Below are 22,423 nucleotides of genomic sequence, written 5' to 3'. Positions count from 1 at the left end.
ATCCTTTCATGAATCGGAAGCAAACATGTGCCAATATCTACTTTGGTGACAAAGAGTAGTCTTAAGCTCCTACATAGAATAGAAACTGTTTATTAATTGAAACCGGTTATTACATATCACAGCATTGCCTTAGATCCAGGGCTGGTTGCATGGTTTTGTTGGTCTTTGGACATCAACGGGTCCCTAGGCCCTCTCCCGTCCCCATCACAGCCCTTCCTTTCCACCATCCTAGCTTTGCCAAAAGGGTTGGAACCCAATACGCTTGCCATCTTTCAGCCCAGGTGGTGGCAATGGTGCTAAAAGGAACACAAAAAAGATGCTAACCTCCTGCAAATGCGCCTGCCCTCAGGAATGGAAGATTACTCAAAGGTCCCTGTGATGCCATAGAACTTGTTCTGTGTTCTTCTATTTCCTTTGGAATGGGTGCCTGAAAGCAAGAGAGCCTGTCTGGTTTGCTCTTTTTGATCTTGACAGTGCTTACAAAGACGGGCTTTTTGAATATCACCATACCGGCAACAAAAATCTGTAACTTGTAGACCAGGAAGTAGTCTTGTGCTAGCTCAGTTTTCCTTATTTCTTTGAACAGCTGACTGTAAATGCCTCCACCTCAGCTATCATTTACTGCAAAATGACTGACTGATTTATTTAACCAAATGTATGCACTGCTTGCCCAAAAAAGACCTCTGAGTGCTTTACAAAGGACAAGCTAAAATAGTAAATTAAAAATACAGATCAAAGCAAACATGTTAACATGTTTAAAAAACTATTTAAAAAACCAGCAGTTTTTAAAAAGCAACTATTCAACAGTGAAATCATGTGCGAGAATTGCACATTCAAAAAGCATGCCTGGGTAGGCGTGCCGAAACAAAGAAGGTTTTAGCAGGCGCCAAAAACAATACAGCAAAGGAGTTTTTGGAACTTCTTTCCATTCCAAAAGTAGTTTGTCATGTGACATCAGGTACTGTTTGGAATTTATGTTTAAGTGGGAATTTATGGGGGGGGGGTCTTCTTTTTCCACTTACATTCTCATTGATGGAAATAGGTACCAACTAGAAGACGAAGCTAGAGGACATGCATTCTGGGTGGGCTCTTACTGCTGAAGTCACAGGAAATGCTGCTCAGATATAGAATTGCAAACTACCCAGAAAGTTAGAATATTGAAAACTAATTATCTTAACTATTATTCATGTAACTTTCAAAGCAACCATTATTTGAAGTGTCTTTTAGATTCCTCCCAAGTTATTATTATTTCTTTCACTGGTATTTTTTTCTTACTTTCTTTCTAGGAATACTGCCTTTCACTTATGACTTTGCCCAAATCAAAGAATGCTTTAAAATCAAAATTCTATTATAAGTATCATTTCAAGAAATTCAGACCGCATCACTGAATCATAGAATTGTAGAGTTGGAAGCGACCGTGAGGATCATCTAGGTCAACCCTCTTCAATGCTGGAATCATTTGTCCAATGAGGGGCTTGAACTGAAATTAAGAGGCTCCAGCGGTACCAACTGAGCTATCCCAGTATACGGCATTCTTGTGGTGTAGTGGTTAAGAGCAGTAGACTCGTAATCTGGTGAACCGGGTTCGCATCTCTGCTCCTCCACATGCAGCTGCTGGGTGACCTTGGGCTAGTCACCCTTCTCTGAAGTCTCTCAGCCCCACTCACCTCACAGAGTGTTTGTTGTGGGGGAGGAAGGGAAAGGAGAATGTTAGCCGCTTTGAGACTCCTTCGGGTAGTGATAAAGCGGGATATCAAATCCAAACTCCTCCTCCTCCTCCTCCTCCTCTTCTTCTTCTTCTTCTTCTTCTTCTTCTTCTTCTTCTTCTTCTTCTTCCTAAATCTGCAAACCACCTATATTAGGCTTGTGGATGTCTGCAAGTTTATGTCTAATCTAGCCGCAGTGAGGCAAGTTGATCATTTGGCACTCTGCACGAATGCCATTACAAACAGCAGCAAAATTATGGCTGTGCAGCCCAGTTGGCAGTCAAAGATGGTATAATTGTTTTTAACCTGACACCTATCTTGTGCTGCTGTTACGCCAAATAATTCTGTAGGTTAATTTTCTACTCCCATTTCTGTACTGGTAGGACCATCATGCCATTAATTAATTAATAAGCATGCACGGAGAAGTCTATCAAGCAGAATCTTCAAAATAAATGCCATGCTAAATGCCAAATACGTCAGCACAAATTAAAACTACAGGGTAGGAGATCAGTATTTTACCCTTACAATATTGGCAGGTCTTCTGAAGCAGGTTCACAGTTTGAAAATACGCTCAAGGAGTTCTGGAAGGGAGGGAAGAACGTCTTAGTCCCCATACTGCTAGGGAGCTCTCCAAGGTGCTGAAGAAAAGAAGCCAAATAAAGCCTTGCTTATTACTTACTACCCCACAAGAGTTGTTTTGGTTGTTATTAAGCAAGAAAAGACCTTTTTACTGCAAAATTTTCTCTCTACAATTCACTATCAAGTATCGTATTCATTGATTTTGTTGTTTTTTTATTTTTTTAAAATATGGAAATTTGCCTCCTTTAGTGTCACTGATAAAAGGTGGGACGGTATTTTTTCACACCTGTGATTCGCTGGAGTGTGAAGGTTCCTGAATATTACTTGGTAATAGATGTATATTTTTAAACTCACCAGGTTTGAAATGGTGCCCGCCTCCATTCTTAGTGGGAAAGACGTCATTCAGTGTTTACTAGCTCTACAGCTTTCATTTCAGCCAGTGGACTGTGTCATTTCTGCATATGGAAGCATACAGGAGTCTTCTATTATGTCTCGTATAAAAAGGAAACCATGAGACTGCACCTTTTATGCCTTTCATGCTTTGGCTCCCAGTATGTTTCCGAGCACAGTTCAAAGTGTTGGTGCTGACCTTTAAAGCCTTAAACGGCCTCGGTCCAGTATACCTGAAGGAGCGTCTCCACCCCCATCATTCTGCCTGGACACTGAGGTCCAGCACTGAGGGCCTTCTGGCGGTTCCCTCACTGCGAGAAGTGAGGTTACAGGGAACCAGGCATAGGGCCTTCTCAGTAGTGGCCCCCGCCTTGTGGAACACCTTCCCATCAGATGTCAAAGAGATGAACAACTACCAGACTTTTAGAAGACATCTGAAGGCAGTCCTGTTTAGGGAAGCTTTTAATGTTTAACAGACCACTGTATTTTAATATTTTGTTGGAAGCTGCCCATAGTGCCTGGGGAAACTGAGCCAGATGGGCTGGGTATAAATAATATATTATTATTTTTATTTTTATTATGATTATGATTATTATTATTATTTGCAACCTTTGACCTCAGCTTTACAGCTGCCTTGTTAAAATGATCTGCTCTTACTCTAGCGTAGTTGATACTGCTTCTAGCTGAATTTCAGAGGATGTTGTTAAGCAGTGCTTCTGGATTATCTGCACTATTGTCTATGAGGTGGTGAAACTTCCTACCAAAGATACATAGCCAAGGCACCTAGTCCTCCCACTGAGGCCATTCCATCTAAGGCTCTTTCAGCACAGTCTTATTTCTTCCACTAGCAACCAGCTCCTCAGAATACTTCTCAGATCTTTCTTATCTTTAGAATGTGCCTGTTTGTTACTGAGCTTTACCCCCTTTGGAAACAAAACTACTAAGTAATAATGCTAGCTTCAGTCTGTCCTCATACCAAATGGCTGGATGATTTCCTTTGGAGCTCAAGAACAAAGCTTGACTGGAAATTTGGTTGGTTGGCGCCCATCTGTCTCAGGAGACAATGGAAAAGTGCTCCTTCTGCTGTGAAGTCAAACCGTTGGAGAGTTACAGTGCCTGCTGTGGCTGTAGAGACCAATATGAGAGAGACATGTTTAGTTGCAGCTGGGGCAGATGAAAGCACCCTGTTGTGTTGATGCAGGTGTACCGTGGCATTTCTTTCTACGCACCTCCCAGAGGTCAAAACTAAATACAAAATCAATAGTTTTGAGATTATTGTTGTTTAGTTGTTTAGTCGTGTCTGACTCTTCGTGACTGCATGGACCAGAGCACGCCAGGCACTCCTGTCTTCCACTGCCTCCCACAGTTTGGTCAGACTCATGTTTGTAGCTTCGAGAACACTGTCCAACCATCTCGTCCTCTGTCGTCCCCTTCTCCTTGTGCCCTCAATCTTTCCCAACATCAGGGTATTTTCCAGGGAGTCTTCTCTTCTCTTGAGGTGGCCAAAGTATTGGAGCCTCAGCTTCACGATCTGTCCTTCCAGTGAGCACCCAGGGCTGATTTCCTTCAGAATGGAGAAGTTTAATCTTCTTGCAGTCCATGGGACTCTCAAGAGTCTCCTCCAGCACCATAATTCAAAAGCATCAATTCTTCGGCGATCAGCCTTCTTTATGGTCCAGCTCTCACTTCCATACATCACTACTGGGAAAACCATGGCTTTTAGTTTTGAGATAGATATGTGTAAATTGAAACCCGCAAATTCCAACACATAATCCAACACATAAGCCTTGTAATGTGGCCCATATGGGCTTAGTAAACTCCTGGGTTTTCCTGTTACCAGGAAGCAGTTGTCAGGTAATTCTCAGAGTTGCTTACAGTAAAATAATAAAAGCATAGATTTAAAAAGAATTAATAATGAAGAAACAAACAAACATAGCAGAGCAATAAAATAAGATAGAACACCAGCATACAGTCTTAAATAATTACAAAGCCTGGGCAGATAGAAAGTGTGACCTCCAGCACAAGGCCATGTCCCTAGAGGACACTGGATAAGCCAAAGTGACTATGCGTCTAGAAGTCAAGCCAAGTCACTTGGTCCAGGCTCACCACAAACTTATCAAACACTGCAGTAAAGAGTAATTAAGCTCACCTTAACTATGCTTGACTGTGCATAGCAATGGTAAGAATGTGAAGTGAGATCTATATTACCCTGGAATCCACCCAAACCAGAACACTTCAAGTATTTGAACCATATGTTTGGGAAACATAAGAACGAGGAATTTGCATTCTTTCAGTAAAGAGTGGGAAATAATGTTTCTACCTAATAAACTGACCTGACATGTTTGTCACTCCTTTACCACGAGTGTTTTAAACCAGATCTTTTCCAGCTGACTCCTATAACTCAACGTCTCCTCATCGGACAATCCCCACCTGTCACTCACCTTTGCCCCTCAATCTTGCACTGTCTTCTTTCTCTCACTCATTTTTCTGTTACACTGAGACATGGAGTGCCCTTTAAAATCTGATAAATAATCTCTTTCTGTGAACTCTTATAGATCAAAGACTTGGCACTCTAAAGCCACGACATGTTTCATTAAAGAAAGGAAAACCCTCAAAACAAAATTACATTTTTGTGTAGTTTCTGGCATAGTTCATTCTAAACATCCTGGATCAAAGAAATCCAGTCTCGTAGCACTGCTTTTCTGTTTGTAGCAAAGTTTAAATTTTTCAAACCGCTTACTTCGGAAACCAGTATTTATGTTTGGATGTCAATGATCATGGTTTCATCTGATATACTGTATTTTTTGCTCTATAAGACACACTTTTTTCCTCCTAAAAAGGAAGGGGAAATGTCTGTGCGTCTTATGGAGCGAATGTGTGGTTGGTTGATCGCTGGCTCCCTTTCCAGTCCTGCCCCCTTGCCCAGACCTCCATTGTTGAATGTTCTGCAGACAGAGGCTGTTTGTTTCCCCACCGACATGTGACTGGCTGGTTAGATTATCTGTCTGGAAAGAAGCTGTAGAACTGTGAGTTGAACCCCATAAAAACAGGATTTTTTCCCCTTTGCAAAGTAAGCTCGACAACTTTGAGCTGATCCTCAAAAAAACGGGGCTTTTCCCCTTCCTCCTCTAAAATCTAGGTGCGTCTTATGGAGCGAAAAATACGGTATTCTGCAGCACTATGAGACAAATGTGAGTGGGTGTAACGTAAGACCTGGATTTGAAATTGTAATTTGCAAGTAGCACTTGCTGCTGGTTCAAACCACATCACGAGACACGGCATCTATAGAGCCTCAGCTATAGAGGCCATTGGGTCAGGCAGCCACCGCAAGCAGAGGCATTGTGAGGTACAGAAAGGACTGAGGGCACAAGCCCATGACACAAATTTGCATATGTTAATTTATATCTAAACATACTTCAATGCAAATTAAAACGGCCAGTACAGCCGTACCTTGGATCCCGAACGCCTTGGTACTCAGACGTCTTGGCTCCCAAACGCCGCAAAGTGAGTGTTCCGGTTTGCAAACGTTCTTTGGAACCTGAATGTCCAACAGGGCTTCCGCGGCTTCTGATTGGCTGCAGAAGCTTCTTGCAGCCAATCAGAAGCCGCGCTTTGGTTTCCAAACATTTTGGAAGTCGAATGGACTTCTGGAATGGATTCCATTCGACTCCCAAGGTATGACTGTAGTTGGATCTCACCAGCACTAGGTTTTGGTTGTGCACCTAGTCACTTTATGAGCAGCAGAAAATAATAATAATAAACATGAGGGAAAGGGAACAGAAGGCTCCCTTTACAAAATTCAAAAACTCCAGTGCCGCCACTGGCTAGGCCCAACAATGCCCCATTCTGCTATGGAGTCCTTCCTTCTCCTTCCTTGAGCCATGCTGACCACATGGAGAGAGCAACCACTTATACTGCCTTCTCCCTGCCATTACTTCACTTGCATCAGTTGGCAGAGGTGAAAAGGAAGCTATTTCCCTTCTTTGCTTTCACTGGCTTAGGATTTTGGTTTGTTTGTTTTATGCCCCCCCCCCCGGATGTCTGAGCAAAAAAAGGACAGAAAAGAGAATCTCTTATTCTGGAACTGGAGAAAAGCAGGTCACTTGAAGATCAGTTCCATCCCAAAGGAAAAACATGCAGCCCTCTTGTCATATTATTGAAGAATTCCTTGTTCTTACTGTGCATACATACCATGCTGAGGATGAGAGAGGTGGAACAGGAAGCAGTTTCTTTTATCAGACAACACAGTTTCATGAATCCTCTTCCTGACTCGATCTGTTTTGTAGCTGTGCTGATGCACACCATCTGGTCCACCAAGTGGCACACATCAAGCATTACTGATGACGCTACTTTTCCGTGAAACACCCCCTATAAAATCTGCAGCATAAAGGCTCAAGGTCCCATTGTCCCATTCGGCATGCTGAGCGCTCAGGAAGCTTGTTTATATTGTGTTCCCCAAGTGCACCATCATCTCGTCGTCCTTCTGGATGATCTGGATCATTTCCACAGCAACTAGACCACATGCTGTGGGGGTGTCTCCTATCCCAACATAGTAATATTCTTGTCAGCCTGTTTCCATTAGTTTTCAGCTGTGAGAAACGTGATTCGTGCTACTTAAAAAGTGAATATATTTCTGCCTAAAATGCTTTTTGCAGGTGAAATGTGATCAGTATTGGCCGAGCAGAGGAACTGAAACATATGGACTGATCCAGGTGACCTTGTTGGACACTGTAGAATTGGCAACGTACTGTGTTAGAACATTTGCACTTTACAAGGTAATTCTTCGTTGTGTATGCATCAGATATTTTTGGGTGGCGAGAGAGGGTCATGGTTGTTTATAACAATATAACTGGATTACATGGGGCCATACAGTCTAGTTCATGGGTAGGCAAACTAAGGCTCGGGGGCCAGGTCTGGCCCAATCGCCTTCTAAATCTGGCCTGCGGACGGTCCAGGAATCAGTGTGTTTTTACATGAATAGAATGTGTCCTTTTATTTAAAATGTATCTCTGGGTTATTTGTGGGGCTTGCTTGGTGTTTTTAGATGAGTAGAATGTGTCCTTTTATTTAAAATGCATCTCTGGGTTATTTGTGAGGCATAGGAATTTGTTCATCCCCCCTCCGATATAGTCCAGCCCCCCATAAGGTCTGAGGGACAGTGAACCGCCCCCCTGCTGAAAAAGTTTACTGACCCCTGGTCTAGTTCCTTGCAGCAGCAAGATTCCCTAGAATTAAATGCTCACCCAGTTTCCTATCCAAAGCCTGCAAAGTGCCGGGGGAGGGGGTACCATAAAATTCCTTGGCGTTATCAAACATCTTTACAACTATAAAACATTTATTGACATTCAAGCCATATCAGAACTCTGAAATCTTTTACACGTTGTCTTTCTTCCCTCCATGGCCCTAGTAAACAGTTCCTCCTCCTTTCTATATTAAGCTTTTAATTATTTGAATATTTATTTTCCAATCTAACTTACAGCCAGTTCCTTTAGTTTTAAAGCCAGTGGTTTTCAACTAGTGTTCCATGGTACTCAGGGGTGCCTTGAATGATGGCCAGGGGTGCCGTGGGCAACATTGGCTTCTGTTCCTCTTTTCTTCCCTCCCTCCTCTGATGCCCTCTCACGTCTCTGCCTCCTAAAGGCTTGCACAGCTGTTCATTGCAGTCACCCTGGCTACAAGCTCAGCAGGCAAATGGGGCCTCTGGGGCTGGCCAGCGCTTGCAGGCCGCCAGTAGCTGAGGCAGCCTCAGAGTAAAGAAGCAAGCGGACGAGGGAGTCCAGCCACCCAGTCCGGCAGCCCTTGCTCTTGGGAATGGACAGAGAAGTCCCAGGCCCCAGCTCAGAGACCAGGGGTGGCAGCAACGGCTGCCCAGAGGACTCCCAAGGAGAGGGGAGAGGAGAGGAAGCTGAGGGAACACTGCACAACGGAAGGTGTTTGAAAAAGGGTGAGAGGCTGCCAGCTCTGCAGGCAAGGGGTGACATAACTCGACTCCTGAGCCCCACAGGGGTGCCGCAGAACGAATGTAGTTGGCCAAGGGAGTCGTGGACTCAAAAAGGTTGAAAACCTCTGGCTTGAGTCATGCATTCTGAATGTTGGGCTGGCTACACAATAGTTCCCATACTGCTTCTCTGCAGTAGTAGTGAATAACAGTGCTGTGTCTGCCCTTTCCAGCACCATCACTGAGAAGTTCATTACTGTGATAAATCCAATAAAAAGGTAAAGGGACCCCTGACCGTTAGGTCCAGTTGCAGTGCTCATCTCACTTTACTGGCCGAGGGAGCCAGCGTACAGCTTCCAGGCCATGTGGCCAGCATGACTAAGCCTCTTGTGGCGAACCAGAGCAGCGCATGGAAACGCCGTTTACCTTCCCGCCGGAGCGGTACCTATTTATCTACTTGCACTTTGATGTGCTTTCGAACTGCTAGATGGGCAGGAGATAAATCCAATACACTCACTATTAAATAGGTGCCACAGTTCTAGAGTAGCCACAGACTCAGCTTGCGAGATGATATTGTATCCTGCCTTTAAATGGAACTTTCTTTAAGACTCATGGCGATGTGGCAAATATGCCTTTGCTCCATTCCGGAGCGCTGTTGTGACATTGGGCAGTCATTCCAACCAACATTCTTCTCTGGCAGAACGGCTCGAGTGAGAAGAGAGAAGTGAGGCAGTTCCAGTTCACTGCCTGGCCTGACCATGGAGTTCCAGAACATCCGACGCCATTCCTAGCTTTCTTACGACGAGTCAAAACCTGTAATCCTCCCGATGCTGGGCCAATGCTTGTTCACTGCAGGTAAGCGCAGGCTTCACTGTCACAAACACTTGCAAGTGACATGTTAATGTCGTAAGCCAATGGCTCATAATTTGGCATTGTACATAGCATTTCATTTGCATTTTCCCCATTCTCTGGAAGTTCTGATTAACTGAATACATGATGGTTGTAGTCTAAACAAGCATGAAACTAGCTCCACAAGCTGTAAAGGAGCTTTAGAACACAGTGAGGGTTGTTTTCAAGCAACAGCCCCTTTTTCTACATGGTAAACTATTTTGAAAGCTTAGGGGAGGTTCTTAAAAAAATGTGTTAATGCAAATGGGGCTTGTTTGAAGGAAAATGTACAAAATAAAATCCAAATAGACTACCCCAAGGTGCAGCCATATGCACACTTATTCCTGGGAGGTGCGCTTAGAACATGGGTAGGCAAACTAAGGCCCGGGGGCCGGATCCAGCCCAATCGCCTTCTAAATCTGGCCTGCGGACGGTCCAGGAATCAGTGTATTTTTACATGGGTAGAATGTGTCCTTTTATTTAAAATGCATTTCTGGGTTATTTGTGGGGCATAGGAATTCGTTATTTTTTTCCTTCAAAATATAGTCCGGCCCCCCACAAGGTCTGAGGGACAGTGGACCAGCCCCCTGCTGAAAAAGTTTGCTTACCCCTGACTTAGAACTAGGGATACAGAATCCACCCAAGCAGAATTTCCATATATATACTCAAGTATATTTGTAATCCTTCTTATAGGGATCTCCAAGTGTGGTTTACTTGCATGTTTCCCCCAATTCTGGTTGCCAGTTTCAGGGGTGTTCTTGAGCTCTCATGAGTCCAGCACCATAAGTGCACAGAGCCTCCCCTCATACTAGCTATACTATTATGTGATAATATTTATTGGTTGCGTTGAGATACTCTGGGAACATTTATGGGAAAGATGATGTGTGCCTGGACCTTGCGATCGCTAGCATTTTGCTCGACATACAGCTCAAATAGCTGAATCTCCGAAGGCAGAAGAACCCAATTGTTCAAAAGGTTGGGTACCTACCAAGTTGAAAAGATATACCTGAGAAGCACGAAACTGCAACTGTTCTGGTGATCTTGCAAATCCATTGATTTCATTGTGAAAGGAAGTTTCTTATTACCTATTTACATACGCTACACTTCAAGTAATTTCAATTTATATCCCTAATTTGTTTTACCTGAAATGTGAGGCAATCGGATAAGCAATTTTGAACAGTTCTAAATGGAAAGAATCTGCTGATAATTTGTTTATTTATAAAAAAAACAGAAATTCTGCCCCGTGCTTCTAGTTCCTATGCACTACTCAAGGCAATTTACAACGATTTAAAACTGCAATATCGTATCAATAGAAATGCATTAAAAATCCAACACAGGCAGAGACCAGGCAGATACACAGACAGATAAAACATAGCATTTAAATAAAATAAATAGGCAAAGCCTGATGGATTTTTTTATTATAAAAAAATGTCTTCACCAACAAGCAAAAGGCAGAAAGAAAGGTGGCCACTCACACTTCAAGGAGCAAAGTAACCCACACCATACTGAGAAAGCCTTATAGCTTCTTGTTGTCAACCTCATGTAACCTGAGGTAGGACACAGAGAAGGACATCTCCTTTTGATATTTGGCCCCAGGCAAGATGGCATTAGAGGAGACAGTCCCTCAGGTGTATTTTAACCTTGAGGCTGCCACGGGCTGGCCAGGTCAGGATGATGCAGATGGAATATTGGCCAAGGACCTGGGAGAGAGTTCTAGCAGAATGTGGGGGCCTCTGCCGTGAGTGGGAAAATTTGCAGGCAAGGATCGTGGAAAGGGAGCTTCCTCAGCCAGTGTGGTGGTGTGGTTAAGAGCAGTGGACTCGTAATCTGGTGAACTGGGTTCGCTTCCCTGCTCCTCCACATGCAGCTGCTGGGTGACCTTGGGCTAGTCACACTTTTCTGAAATCTCTCAGCCCCACTCACCTCACAGAGTGTTTGTTTTGGGGGAGGAAGGGAAAGGAGACTGTTAGCCCCTTTGAGACTCCTTTGGGTAGTGATAAAGCGGGATATCAAATCCAAACTACTCCTCCTCCTCCTCCTCTTCTTCTTCTTCTTCTTCTTCTTCTTCTTCTTCTTCTTCTTCTTCTCTTATCCATCTCCACAATGGTAGCTGCAAGTCCCACCTCCTTCACTGTTCCTGCCTTTCCTCCCACCCTGGCACCATCAGATACTGAGAGTATCTTAGGAACCCCACTCCAGATTTGGGTAGAATTTGCTCCGTAGCTTTTTCTTCTCTCGAATATATCCCACAAGGCAGCAGAGGTTTAGGATCTCCTGGATGGGCTACCTTCCCAGCTGGGCGAACCCCACCTACCCCTCACTTCCCGCTACAGAATGTGCAGAAACCGCCTTCTTGACCAGTGGGCCAACTATTGGTCTCGTCCATTCAACCCTCTGGGGCCTGTCTTCACATGCAGGGGAAGTTCTTAATTTACTGAGGGTTTGAGACCAATTGGCTACCCTCACCTGGTTTAGCCGGCCAGCTGAAGCTGTTCCCAGTGTGTGTCCACTGTTGCATGTTGACAGCTTCTAGGAGCCACAGATGAGAGCTGAGCTGAGTGCAGGATGGGGACCAAAGGTAGACAAACTAACCCAGAAGAAGAACAAAATGTCCCCCACCAGAGGTACTATACCCATCTCCGAGCACTCCATATATAGGTAAAGGGACCCATGACCATTAGCTCCAGTCGTGGCTGCCTCTGGGGTTGTGGCGCTCATCTCGCTTTATTAGCCATCATGACTAAGCCGCTTCTGGCAAACCAGAGCAGCGCATGGAAACACTGTTTACCTTTCCACCAGAGTGGTACCTATTTATCTACTTGCTCTTTGACGTGCTTTCGAACTGCTAGGTTGGCAGGAGCTGTACCCAAACAATGGGAGCTCACCCTGTGGCGGGGATTCGTACCGCCAACCGTCTGATCAGCAAGTCCTAGGCTCTGTGGTTTAACCCACAGCGCCACCCACGTCCCATATATACAGTATATACATATATACTCCATATATACAGGATAGCAAAAGGGTGTGACAGTGTCAGAGCAATTTCCAAAGCTTTTGAAGCTAGAGCACTTGCCTTAGCTGTCTGTGTATTTTGGATTAGCCGTGTGTATTGCCTGAAATGCCTTCAGGCAGCAATTTGCATACCCACCACAGTAACCTAAGCATTGAAGCCTTTGGAAAGAACTCTTTGCCAACTCTTTGTTCTTCAGCAACTGGGAGACAAAGGAAGCCCTGGATTTATTTTTTTCACTTTTTCTGCCCCACTGTCCTTTAAGTCCACAGAATTTGACCACTGTACTTTTTAGTTTCCCTTTTGTTCTTTCTTGGGGTGCAATCCAATGCATACATACTGACTCAGTCAGTCACAGTAAACACAGCAGAACTTTCTTCTGAGGAAAACAATGAGTGCAAGACCTGTTCTCTTGTTCCTCGTTTCCCTAATAACTGAAACGAGTTTGTTTTATGGAGACCTCCTCCGTGTTTCCTTCTTTATTGTTTTTGTTTCCAGAGCTGAACAAACGGTGTTGATGGTAGATTTATGAAAAACATAATCATAAACATCTCTCAAATAAGTTTTCATGTATGAATTTAAGAGCTGCAACTGAAAGACTTGAAGTGAAAACTGGATGTAATTTTCATGAGTGCCAAAAAAGCTTTTATACAGCTTAGCTAAAAAATAAGGATAAAAATAAACAGTTCTGTTAAGCAACAGTGATAAAGTACTGGGTGAATTGTTTTCTTAACTGACGATGTAGGCAATTAAGTTTCCACTGAGAGCTTGTGATTGGCCCTCCATAATCTATTCCCTTGAAATTTTCTATAGACTGTGTACTCCAATTATATATTATGGCAGCAATCCAAAGAGGTGCACTTAAGCCCTATTTAAATCAATGGGATGTGTTAGTTGTGATTGTCTTCCCCCATTGATTTCAATAGGACTTGAGACATAACCAACTTCCTCTTGATTGTGACCTACCAGATTCAGCATGCCAAACTCCTAGGAACAAAAGCAAAAGCAGCTTGGAACTAGCTAACACTCATCTGCAGGAAAACAAAATGAAAACAATGCCTTTAATTGCACAGTTGCATTTAAACGGTTTTAACCCTTAGCCTGCAATCCATGCATCTTCTCTTGGCAGCTCAGATGTGCTGGGCCTGCAAAAAAGAAATGAGAAAATCTCAAAGCAATTTTTGCTGTACCCATAAATGGCAGAGGTCTTACTGCTAACAAATAATGCATGCATACGCAAGGATTTTGGGTTTTGCTTTGAGTTTCTAAGAATCACAACAGTAGTTTAACTTTAGAATACCACAGATTCCAGATTGTTAGGCCATCGGTGTAGGAGCCTGTTTTTGTCATTCCATAGAGCACTACATATGCTGATAGTGCTTTAATCATCATAATGGCAGTAACAGTCAACTTCCCAGCTGGCACTTATTTATACCTTCTAGAAGTAGAATGTCATGGCCATTGGTCCCATTTGCCAAACAGCAGAGCTGGTTCTAATGAATAACTTATAAATGCCTCATTTAGTTATCCATTTCTACCTCTGCATAATATTCTGCCTATTCCAGAGCAATTTAGCAATATCACAGTCCAACCATTGCCTCCATGCTGATCTGCTTTCATTTGTAAAATTAAATATCCTTTTAATGAGCACTTATTGTTTGAAATTCAGGCTTTAATTCTATGAATCTGTGATAGACAGAGTGTAACATGTGGTCTATTGATAGCAGGAAAAGCACACGGTTGCGTTTGAAGTCGGATTATTGCTGGCAAACAGGTGCTCATCAGATCATAGCAGAATAGCACCAGAGGGCATCTGGAAGCCTTTTTGTTTTGTTTTGAGAACTTCACAGAAGTCTTAGCAATTGCTTCAATAATGTTACCCAGAAGCTTTGTATAGAAACAGGCCTTTATGCTCTGTGTTTCTGCAACAGAGCACTAGTGGGCAATCCTTGAAGAGACATGTAATTTAATGAAGTGTTCAGATACATTGCTAATGTCCATAAAACGAGTAACAGAAAGAAGGCAGGTGGGCAGCTTTGAAAAATGTGAATTATGGATTTAAGGAACATACTCTCACCTTGAGATATGCTAAAGATAAATTTCAGCCAGCTATGGGATATTCACATTTTATACAGATGCTTTCCATTATTACAACATGACATACCTCCAATTACGTCATATGGTTATGAAATTGCTCTCCCCCGTACACACACATTTTTATGCCAGTTCATTCATTTCCTCACCCAACACTCCTTTTTACATGTAAAAGTTTACAGTAATTAAAACATACAAAAATAGAGCCTCACTTTACTTTTTTAAACAGCAAATCCCATAGTTTGAACAAGAAAGTATATACACAATACTATAAATACTGAATAATACAATAAAATTTCTTTGATCAGGTTTCCTGGCAAATAACATGGAAGTGAAGGTGTAATTTTTCAGTTTTTATGCCATATGTACAGTGGGGAACCTGAGATATTTAAGTGCAGAACAACATGTAAGCTCATTAATGTAAATACATTGAACATGGGTGTATTGTGCAATATAAACTTCAGAAGTCATTCTAAACGTTAACTGTGAATTGTCTTCTCTTGTCAAGTTATTATTATTGTTGTTGTTGTTGTCATTATTTACTTGATTCATATATCACCCTTCGTCATAGGATCTCAGGACAGGTGCACAGAATAACATACAGGATAAAAACAAGTAAATAATTAAAACAAAACAGCAAAACAATAACCCCATGGACACATTTAAAAGGCTGCTGAACATTAATCAGCCAAAGGCCTGGTTGAAGTTTTAAATGTTTTATTGAGGTCCTAATTCAAGTAAGGTGCAGCTAACATCCCCATACACTTATTAAAAAGAGCATACTTCAGATGCAGAACTCGCCTGTTTCACTCCCCACATACGATTTGTCCCTGCCAGAAAGGGAGGTTTCCAGTGTCCTCCTCTCTTCTTTCTTTTAGCTTAATCTTTATGGTGTTCTTCTCCTCAAGGTTGCAATCTTGCTGCTGTTTTAGATTCCATTTTATCTTCCTCTTCTCACACCTGCACTCATATTTCTGTTTCCTTCTTTCTAATAGTCTGAGGTTTGTTCCTCTCTTTCCCTAGATTGACCTTAAAACCAAGAGTTCGTCCTCTCTTATTTCTTAGCATGATTATTGTAACGTTCTTCTGGTTGGCCTTCCTTTATCTCCATTCTAGTGTTTCCATTATGAATGTTTACTTTCCTGTTCCTTCCACTTTTGATCATGTCGCTCTTTATGGACTTCTGTTCATGTTCCATTTTATATTCAAATTTTTAATCTCTCATCTTTAAATCACTTAATTCAATTTGTACCTTCTTATCTCACATCTCTTTGACTATAATGTATTCTCTTTTCTTCTGGTATGTGCCACCTCACTTCTGCTGTTTCTCCTACTTGTCCTTTCTCTGTTATCATTTCTTATCTTTGGAATTCTCTTCCCACTGATAGTTGTCCTACTTCACTGTGTTCAAACAAGCTTCTAAGACTTGTCTTTGTCTCCCCTCCAAGCTTCCTGGTCTTTGCTTTTATTGCTGATCTCCTTTGCTGAGTGTTTTTTTTTTCAAATTCACCTGCTCCTTTTCCCTAAATGTGTCACATCATTTAGACTGTAAACCTTTGTTGGGGTGCTTTGTGGACATTTCTCAACTGTAAGGGATCTAATTGTAGGAGTAGTATAAATACAACAAGAATTGAAATTGAATTGAAATACTTTATTGTCACTTGTACAACTTGTATACAGTGAGATTACACGAGCACCCCATATCTGCTCTCTTAGTCTTAATTCCCCCCATTTACTGACACACACACACTAAACCCGAAAGTCAGTTGCCCTGTTGTTAACTTTTCATTCAGCAGCCTAACAGCCCATGGATAGAAGCTGTTCTTTACCCTGTTGGTGTGACCAATCATGCTTTTATATCTTCTGCCCGAGGGCAGGAGATCAAGAAAGTGCCCGCCAGGGTGTGAATTATCCCTGAGAATTTTCCTCACTCTCCTGAGGCAACGTTTTTCTGCTATTTCATCCAGCGGATTCACGGGACAGCCCATAATATCTTGCGCTGTATTCACCACCCTCTGTAGGCACTTCCTATCAGTTGATGTCAAACCAGCATACCACACCGTGATGCAGTATGAAAGGACACTTTCTATTGTTGACCGGTAGAAGGTGATCATCAAATGTTGCAGTACTCTGAGAAGATGGAAACCTTAGGGTGCTCTTGCTATTTTCAGGTGGGATTCAGCCACTTGCTGGCAAAACCAGGTTGCACAGTTAAAGCTGATTTGGCACTCTTGAGCTACAAATCATTCCTCCCATCACCCCCAAAATCAAACTTTTTGCTATAAGGAAAGTGATTGAGGAATGCACTAGGAACCGTAGGATAGTGATTACTTGATGCAATGTCATATACCCTCCAGCCAAAAAGTCAGAATGAATGCTCAATAAATAGATTGTCTGTCAACAACATTAAATTCAAATGTTTCACATTTCTTTGTTTGTTTGTTTGTTTGTTCCTTCTAGAAAATGGGATATTTTATTATTCCTCTATTATGCCTAATGGGCTCCCTCCTCCCCCACAACATTTAATTCCACAGCTGGAATTCTCACCTTTGTTTAAAAATACTGTGTGCATCAGTATGCCTGTTCATGTCCTCTAAGTTCCTGATGTTAGATCACAGTTTGAAATTCTAATTCTACACAGAATTAGTAACTATGACTGCGAAACTAAGAAATAAGGATGAGTCACAGATAAGAGATGAGTGGAAGTGTTGTGAAGAGAATCTCAGAGGATATAATAGTCAGTTACCTTACAAGTAGGAATGAACACATGAGCAGCAGGTAACATTAAATAAAGGAAGATTTGAGATGAAAATGGGTGGAATAATAGATTATGCAGCCAACAAAAGACTACCTAGAATGCCATGGAGAGGTGGACTGGGAAGTCCGAGGATAATAGATAAGGATGAATATTGTATGGTTGTAAAAGTGCATTAAAAATAAATAAACATGCTGTCCAGGAAACGAGTCCCATTGAACTTAATGGCACTTATCTCTTGAGTGATGTTTAGTATTGGTCTGAACACTCTGTCCTCTTTACCACAGCTAATGCAAGTTCTGAATCAAAACAGACCATATCTGATTACTTGAGGGGATACTTACTGATGGGCAGACGATAAAATTCTGTGAGCTTTAGTAGTAGTAGTAGTAGTAGTAGTAGTAGTAGTAGTATAGTGCCCTATCCCCGCAGGTCTTAGGGCGGTTCACAAGATAAAATCACAATATAAAAACTCAAAATACATAACCAAAATAAAAACCAAAACAATGCCCCCCCATTTTAAAAGGGCATTGGATGTCAATCAGCCAAAGGCCTCGTTAAAGAGGAACGTTTTTTGCCTCCAGGCGTTAACCTAGCACTACAATATTTGCATGTTCTCATTGAGAGTATTGTAAGAGCTCTGAACTTCCTGACATCAAAGACAGGCAAAGGGCAGAATATTGGCATTTAATAGGTAGAAGGTAAATAGGGACATGGGTGGCGCTGTGGTCTAAACCACTGAGCTTCTTGGGCTTGCTGATTGGAAGGTCGGCTGTTCGAATCTGTATTGCGGGGCATTTAATAGCACATACTCCATGGGATGCGGACGAGACCCATTGCCACTGTAATGCGACATGGAATCCTTCCCTACCCTTCTCTTGTTTGCCCCAGTCAATCTCAGTAGCAAACTGGGAAATGGAGGGTCCCTAACTGCTAATCCTACTGTCCCCCAAGAAACAACTGAAACACTCTACAATTTTATAGATCGGCACCAGTGGTACAGTAGCTTTAAAAATCAGTACACAGAAAGGGATTTGTGCTTGCCATCATTTTTGTTCTGGCTGACGTCTGGAAGCTGCTTGGCAGAGAGCAGAGTAATAGGTACAGTTCGCCATAACTGCATCCCCTCCATCAAGCATCTTTCAGAAGACTCTGCTGGAACAGGAAGCTTGCAATCAGGGAGCATATTATGGCTTCCCACTATGCCCTGTGAGGGACCTAGTGATGCACAGGACAGGGAAATCGGGAGCACCTCTGTACCTAGTGAATGGGCAGCCTTTGGTGGCAAGATGAGCATGGGAGGTAGTAATGAGTAATCGGTAGCCCTTCAACAGATAGCTCCTGTGATGAGGTGTCCATTAGCAGCTAGTGAGTGAATAACTGAGAAAACAGTCCCTCCTCTTTGATAAGATATGTACTCACATGCTGTGCTAACTGATGCCTGCATGTGAGGATTTGGTTGCTGGGAAGATTATGGAGCTGACTCGCCAACACAGCGGGTGGCACTGTGGTCTAAACCACTGGGCCTCTTGGGCTTGCCGATCGGAAGGTCGGCGGTTCGAATCTCTGCGATGGGATGAGCTCCCGTTGCTCTGTCCCAGCTTCTGCCAACCTAGCAGTTCGAAAACATAACAGTGCAAGTAGATAAATAGGTACCACTGCGGTGGGAAGGTAAATGGCATTTCCGTGCTCTCTGGCTTCTGTCACAGTATCCCATTGCGCCAGAAGCAGTTTAGTTCCGCTGGCCACACGACAGAAAGCTGTCTGTGGACAGACGCTGGCTCCCTTGGCGATGAGATGAGCATCGCAACCCCATAGTCGCCTTTGACTAGACTTAACCGTCCAGGGCTCCTTTACCTTTTTACCTTTCCTTTCATACCCTTTGGAGGGATCTGCAGGCAAGGACCATTTGCAGCTTCTGCTTATCCCGCTGAATATCTCCTGTTTCTTTGACCTGTGCTGTGGTTTGAAACATCCTTTCAAGTAAGGAAGAGTACTGCAGAGGTGCTTACTTGGTAGGCTGTGCCAATTGTTGAAGCACAGTACTGATGTTCCCCAACAACAGTGGCTAACCTTTGCTTTTTCTGTGCATGATGGCAGCTTACTTGCCTTTCGGGGAGACACTCTGTAGTCATTAGTATTTTGATCCTCTGCACATCTGCTATCTATTCTCCCGGAAAAGAATGGATTAGGTGCAAGGATTCTGCTGGTAGGCATAGTCTTCCTATGTAAATACCTTTCTGCTGAATATGTTCCTGGTGGATTGATGATGCTTCAGTTTGTTAAACTGACCACTTATAAAAATACAGTCTTGCGTGTATTTCTTGAAATAGAAATGCCACTCTATAACTTATCACTATTAGTTAGCAGTGATCCTTATTTCCTGATATTTATCATGTCCTGTGAGTCTTGTAATTTTCTTTGACCTGTGCTGTGGTTTGAAACATTATTTGATCAGTATTCTCAATGAGTCATTTTATCCACATGTATTTAGTTAATTTTTTCCTGCCTGTGTTTATATATACTCTATAAGGGAAAGGAAGCCTGACTGCTCACAGCTGAGTCTGGTAAAAGAGCAATTAGTTTCTATCAGAGCCAACAGCTGTCTGTAATGAATTCTGAATTAAAATTACGAGCAAAGAAAAGAATCTAGCCATCTGCAGGAAATGTGAAAATATTTTTATAACCCTAATAGCTGAGATCTGGACAAGGGTATTCGTGAGATTTCCCAGCTGTACCTACAGTGAATTCTCGAATAGCCTCAGACACAGAGCGCACCAGAATGCATAGCATCAATTTTGGCTGCTTAACCTCTTTGGCTGCACTTGAACCAGCCTGTATTTTGATCTAAAGTAGTCAGCATGAAAGCCTTCCTTTGTCAAAAAGCATTTTTCTGTGCCTCCAAAATGAAAATGTAGCCGTAAAAATAGTCCTGTTATCTTCGCACAGAGTCCTTCCAATCAGTGTTCCATTACTAAAATACCACCCCTCAAAATGAATAATCATAGTTAACTTGATTTCCCTCTGTCCTAAATTGTTCCTTTCAACAGAATATTGAGTTGCAGTATTGGTTTACATGTGGCATTTTGATTGTGTTACCATTTCACATGTTGTAATTCAGTGCATAACCCTCCTGATTCTGTTTCCAATGTTCCTTTAATGTATGTTTTGGCCCTTCTAGCAGCAGAATATCTCAAAATTATGGCTTGCTGAAAAGGTGAAATGATATGGATATAGAAGCCACAGTTTATAAATAAAGCAATATGCTTTGCATATACAATGGACCAGCTTCAGTCACAAGCATCTCCAGGTACAAGATGGGAGGTTATGGGATGGGTGTCTATCAGAGTAGACAGCAGCCCAAAGACTCCCAGCGGCAGGAAAGGCGGGATGGGGATCCTTGCATGGGGGTACCTGGTTCACGCCCCTTCAAAATCATGCGCCTAGGGCTATGGCTCCCTTCTGGGCCCCCTATGCTACACCCATCCCATCTCCCTTCATAATAACTCAGTGAGGTAGATTGCCTTGATTCAAAGCCATCCAATATGCTTTATGGCTGAGCAGGGATTTGAACTAGGTTCAGAACTATTCATGGTATCATATTGTCTCTCACTGATGACTTACAATAACTCAGCGGGCAGAAGGAATGGAGTAGTACTTAATCTCCCAACCATTAGCCATGCACCTCCCCTCCCCACCATTGCTGATCCAATGCCTAACCACCAAAACTTACAAAGTTGTGACGATTGCTATGCAGTAGGTGAAAACCAAATGGCCCTGCCCATTTGCCAGATGGAAAAATTCCTACCAAGCCCCCATTACAAAACAGGCAACCAACCAAGTCCATAGCAAGGCCAGTCAGACCTAAATAAAGGGGGATGGGTGGGTGATCCGCTGCACGAAGGCAAAAAGGTCCAGCAAACATCGCACAGGGATTAAATAATGTTTTGCGGCCATCCCCCAAGCCAAGCCATTGGCTTTAGGGTCCAAGTGACTGCGAAACGACCAACCGGAGTGGAGCAGGGCGTAGCCCTGCCCAAGCTGGGAGGTGGGGGGTGCTTAGAGATCTGATCACAACACACACCCTCCTTTAAGAGGAATCGATTTGTAGGGAAGGGTAAATGTGGCTGCACCAAGCTCTGCATGTGTTATTTTTCAGAAATTTTAAAGGCGTCTTACAATGGATATGTGACTGTTCCTTCTGCCTGCTGATCCAACACTTTTTTTGTCCCTCCTGCACATGGTCCCCAAAAGATGATAGAGGTCACCTACATGTTGCATATGTTTGTTCTGTATCACAGTTGCTGGCAGTGAATGCGGTTCAGCAAACCAGTTGGTTTCAAACAAAGACCAAGTTAGAAAATGGTGGGTATGCAGCTTGTCTTGATACAAACACAATACATATGAAGAGGAAAGGGACAGGGTTTGCCATGGTCCTTGCAAGTTGTTCGCAAGTTTTTTTTATCCTAGCTTATGCATGCATTGCATAAATTCACAAAGACCATAATAGGAATTGAATACATTGTGAAGAAGTCCACGCCATATACCACGGGCAAAGTGCCATTAAGTGCCATTAAGATAAGGAGATTTTGCCCCTAAATTCAGTTGCATTTTTTGGCATCTTAGTCTTTCCCCTCAAAACACCTGATTCAAATTCAGCCATTGAGTTTGAGCCACAGTTTCCCTGTTTAATTGGTCCACATGTATGCATACACACAGGTTAAATGATATTTTAAAGCGGTGTTCATTTATGACAGATACCTGTGCTATTGAGGTTTGTTGTTTCCTAGGGTAATAATCTCCACTTTTAATTTCATAATGTTATAATTAGCTATGCATCATCATTGGCTTCTAAACTAGAATAATGTCTCTTTCTGCTCCCTTTTTAACCCTCTAAATAGCTTCTAATGATAATCACTTACTTAGAGAATATTGTGCCTCTCTGATGCTTAGTCCCTTTGTTGATTAGAGCTGAAATGTAGATTTAGGATCCCTACAAATTATCATCTTTTCCATATAAATACAGGTTTATTCAGTGATCCTTGCAACTATTTACTTGCAATTTT

General features: G+C 42.6%; 1 protein-coding gene across 28 annotated transcripts in view; it reads left to right on the top strand.

Moving 5' to 3' along the window:
• The window catches only part of PTPRD (protein tyrosine phosphatase receptor type D), a 1,185,728-nt gene that overhangs the window by 1,126,547 nt on the left and 36,758 nt on the right, over positions 1-22,423 (top strand). For all 28 annotated transcript variants that reach the window (XM_081176033.1, XM_081176022.1, XM_081176026.1 and 25 more), the window contains 2 exons: positions 7,331-7,450; positions 9,314-9,468. In XM_081176033.1, the coding sequence (XP_081032159.1) occupies positions 7,331-7,450; positions 9,314-9,468 (275 nt within the window). The remainder of the gene's footprint in view (positions 1-7,330; positions 7,451-9,313; positions 9,469-22,423) is intronic.

The sequence above is a fragment of the Podarcis bocagei genome (assembly GCF_964188305.1).
Source record: "Podarcis bocagei genome assembly, chromosome: 17".
Taxonomy (NCBI): Eukaryota; Metazoa; Chordata; class Lepidosauria; order Squamata; family Lacertidae; genus Podarcis; species Podarcis bocagei.
This window is presented reverse-complemented; position numbering and strand designations above follow the sequence as displayed.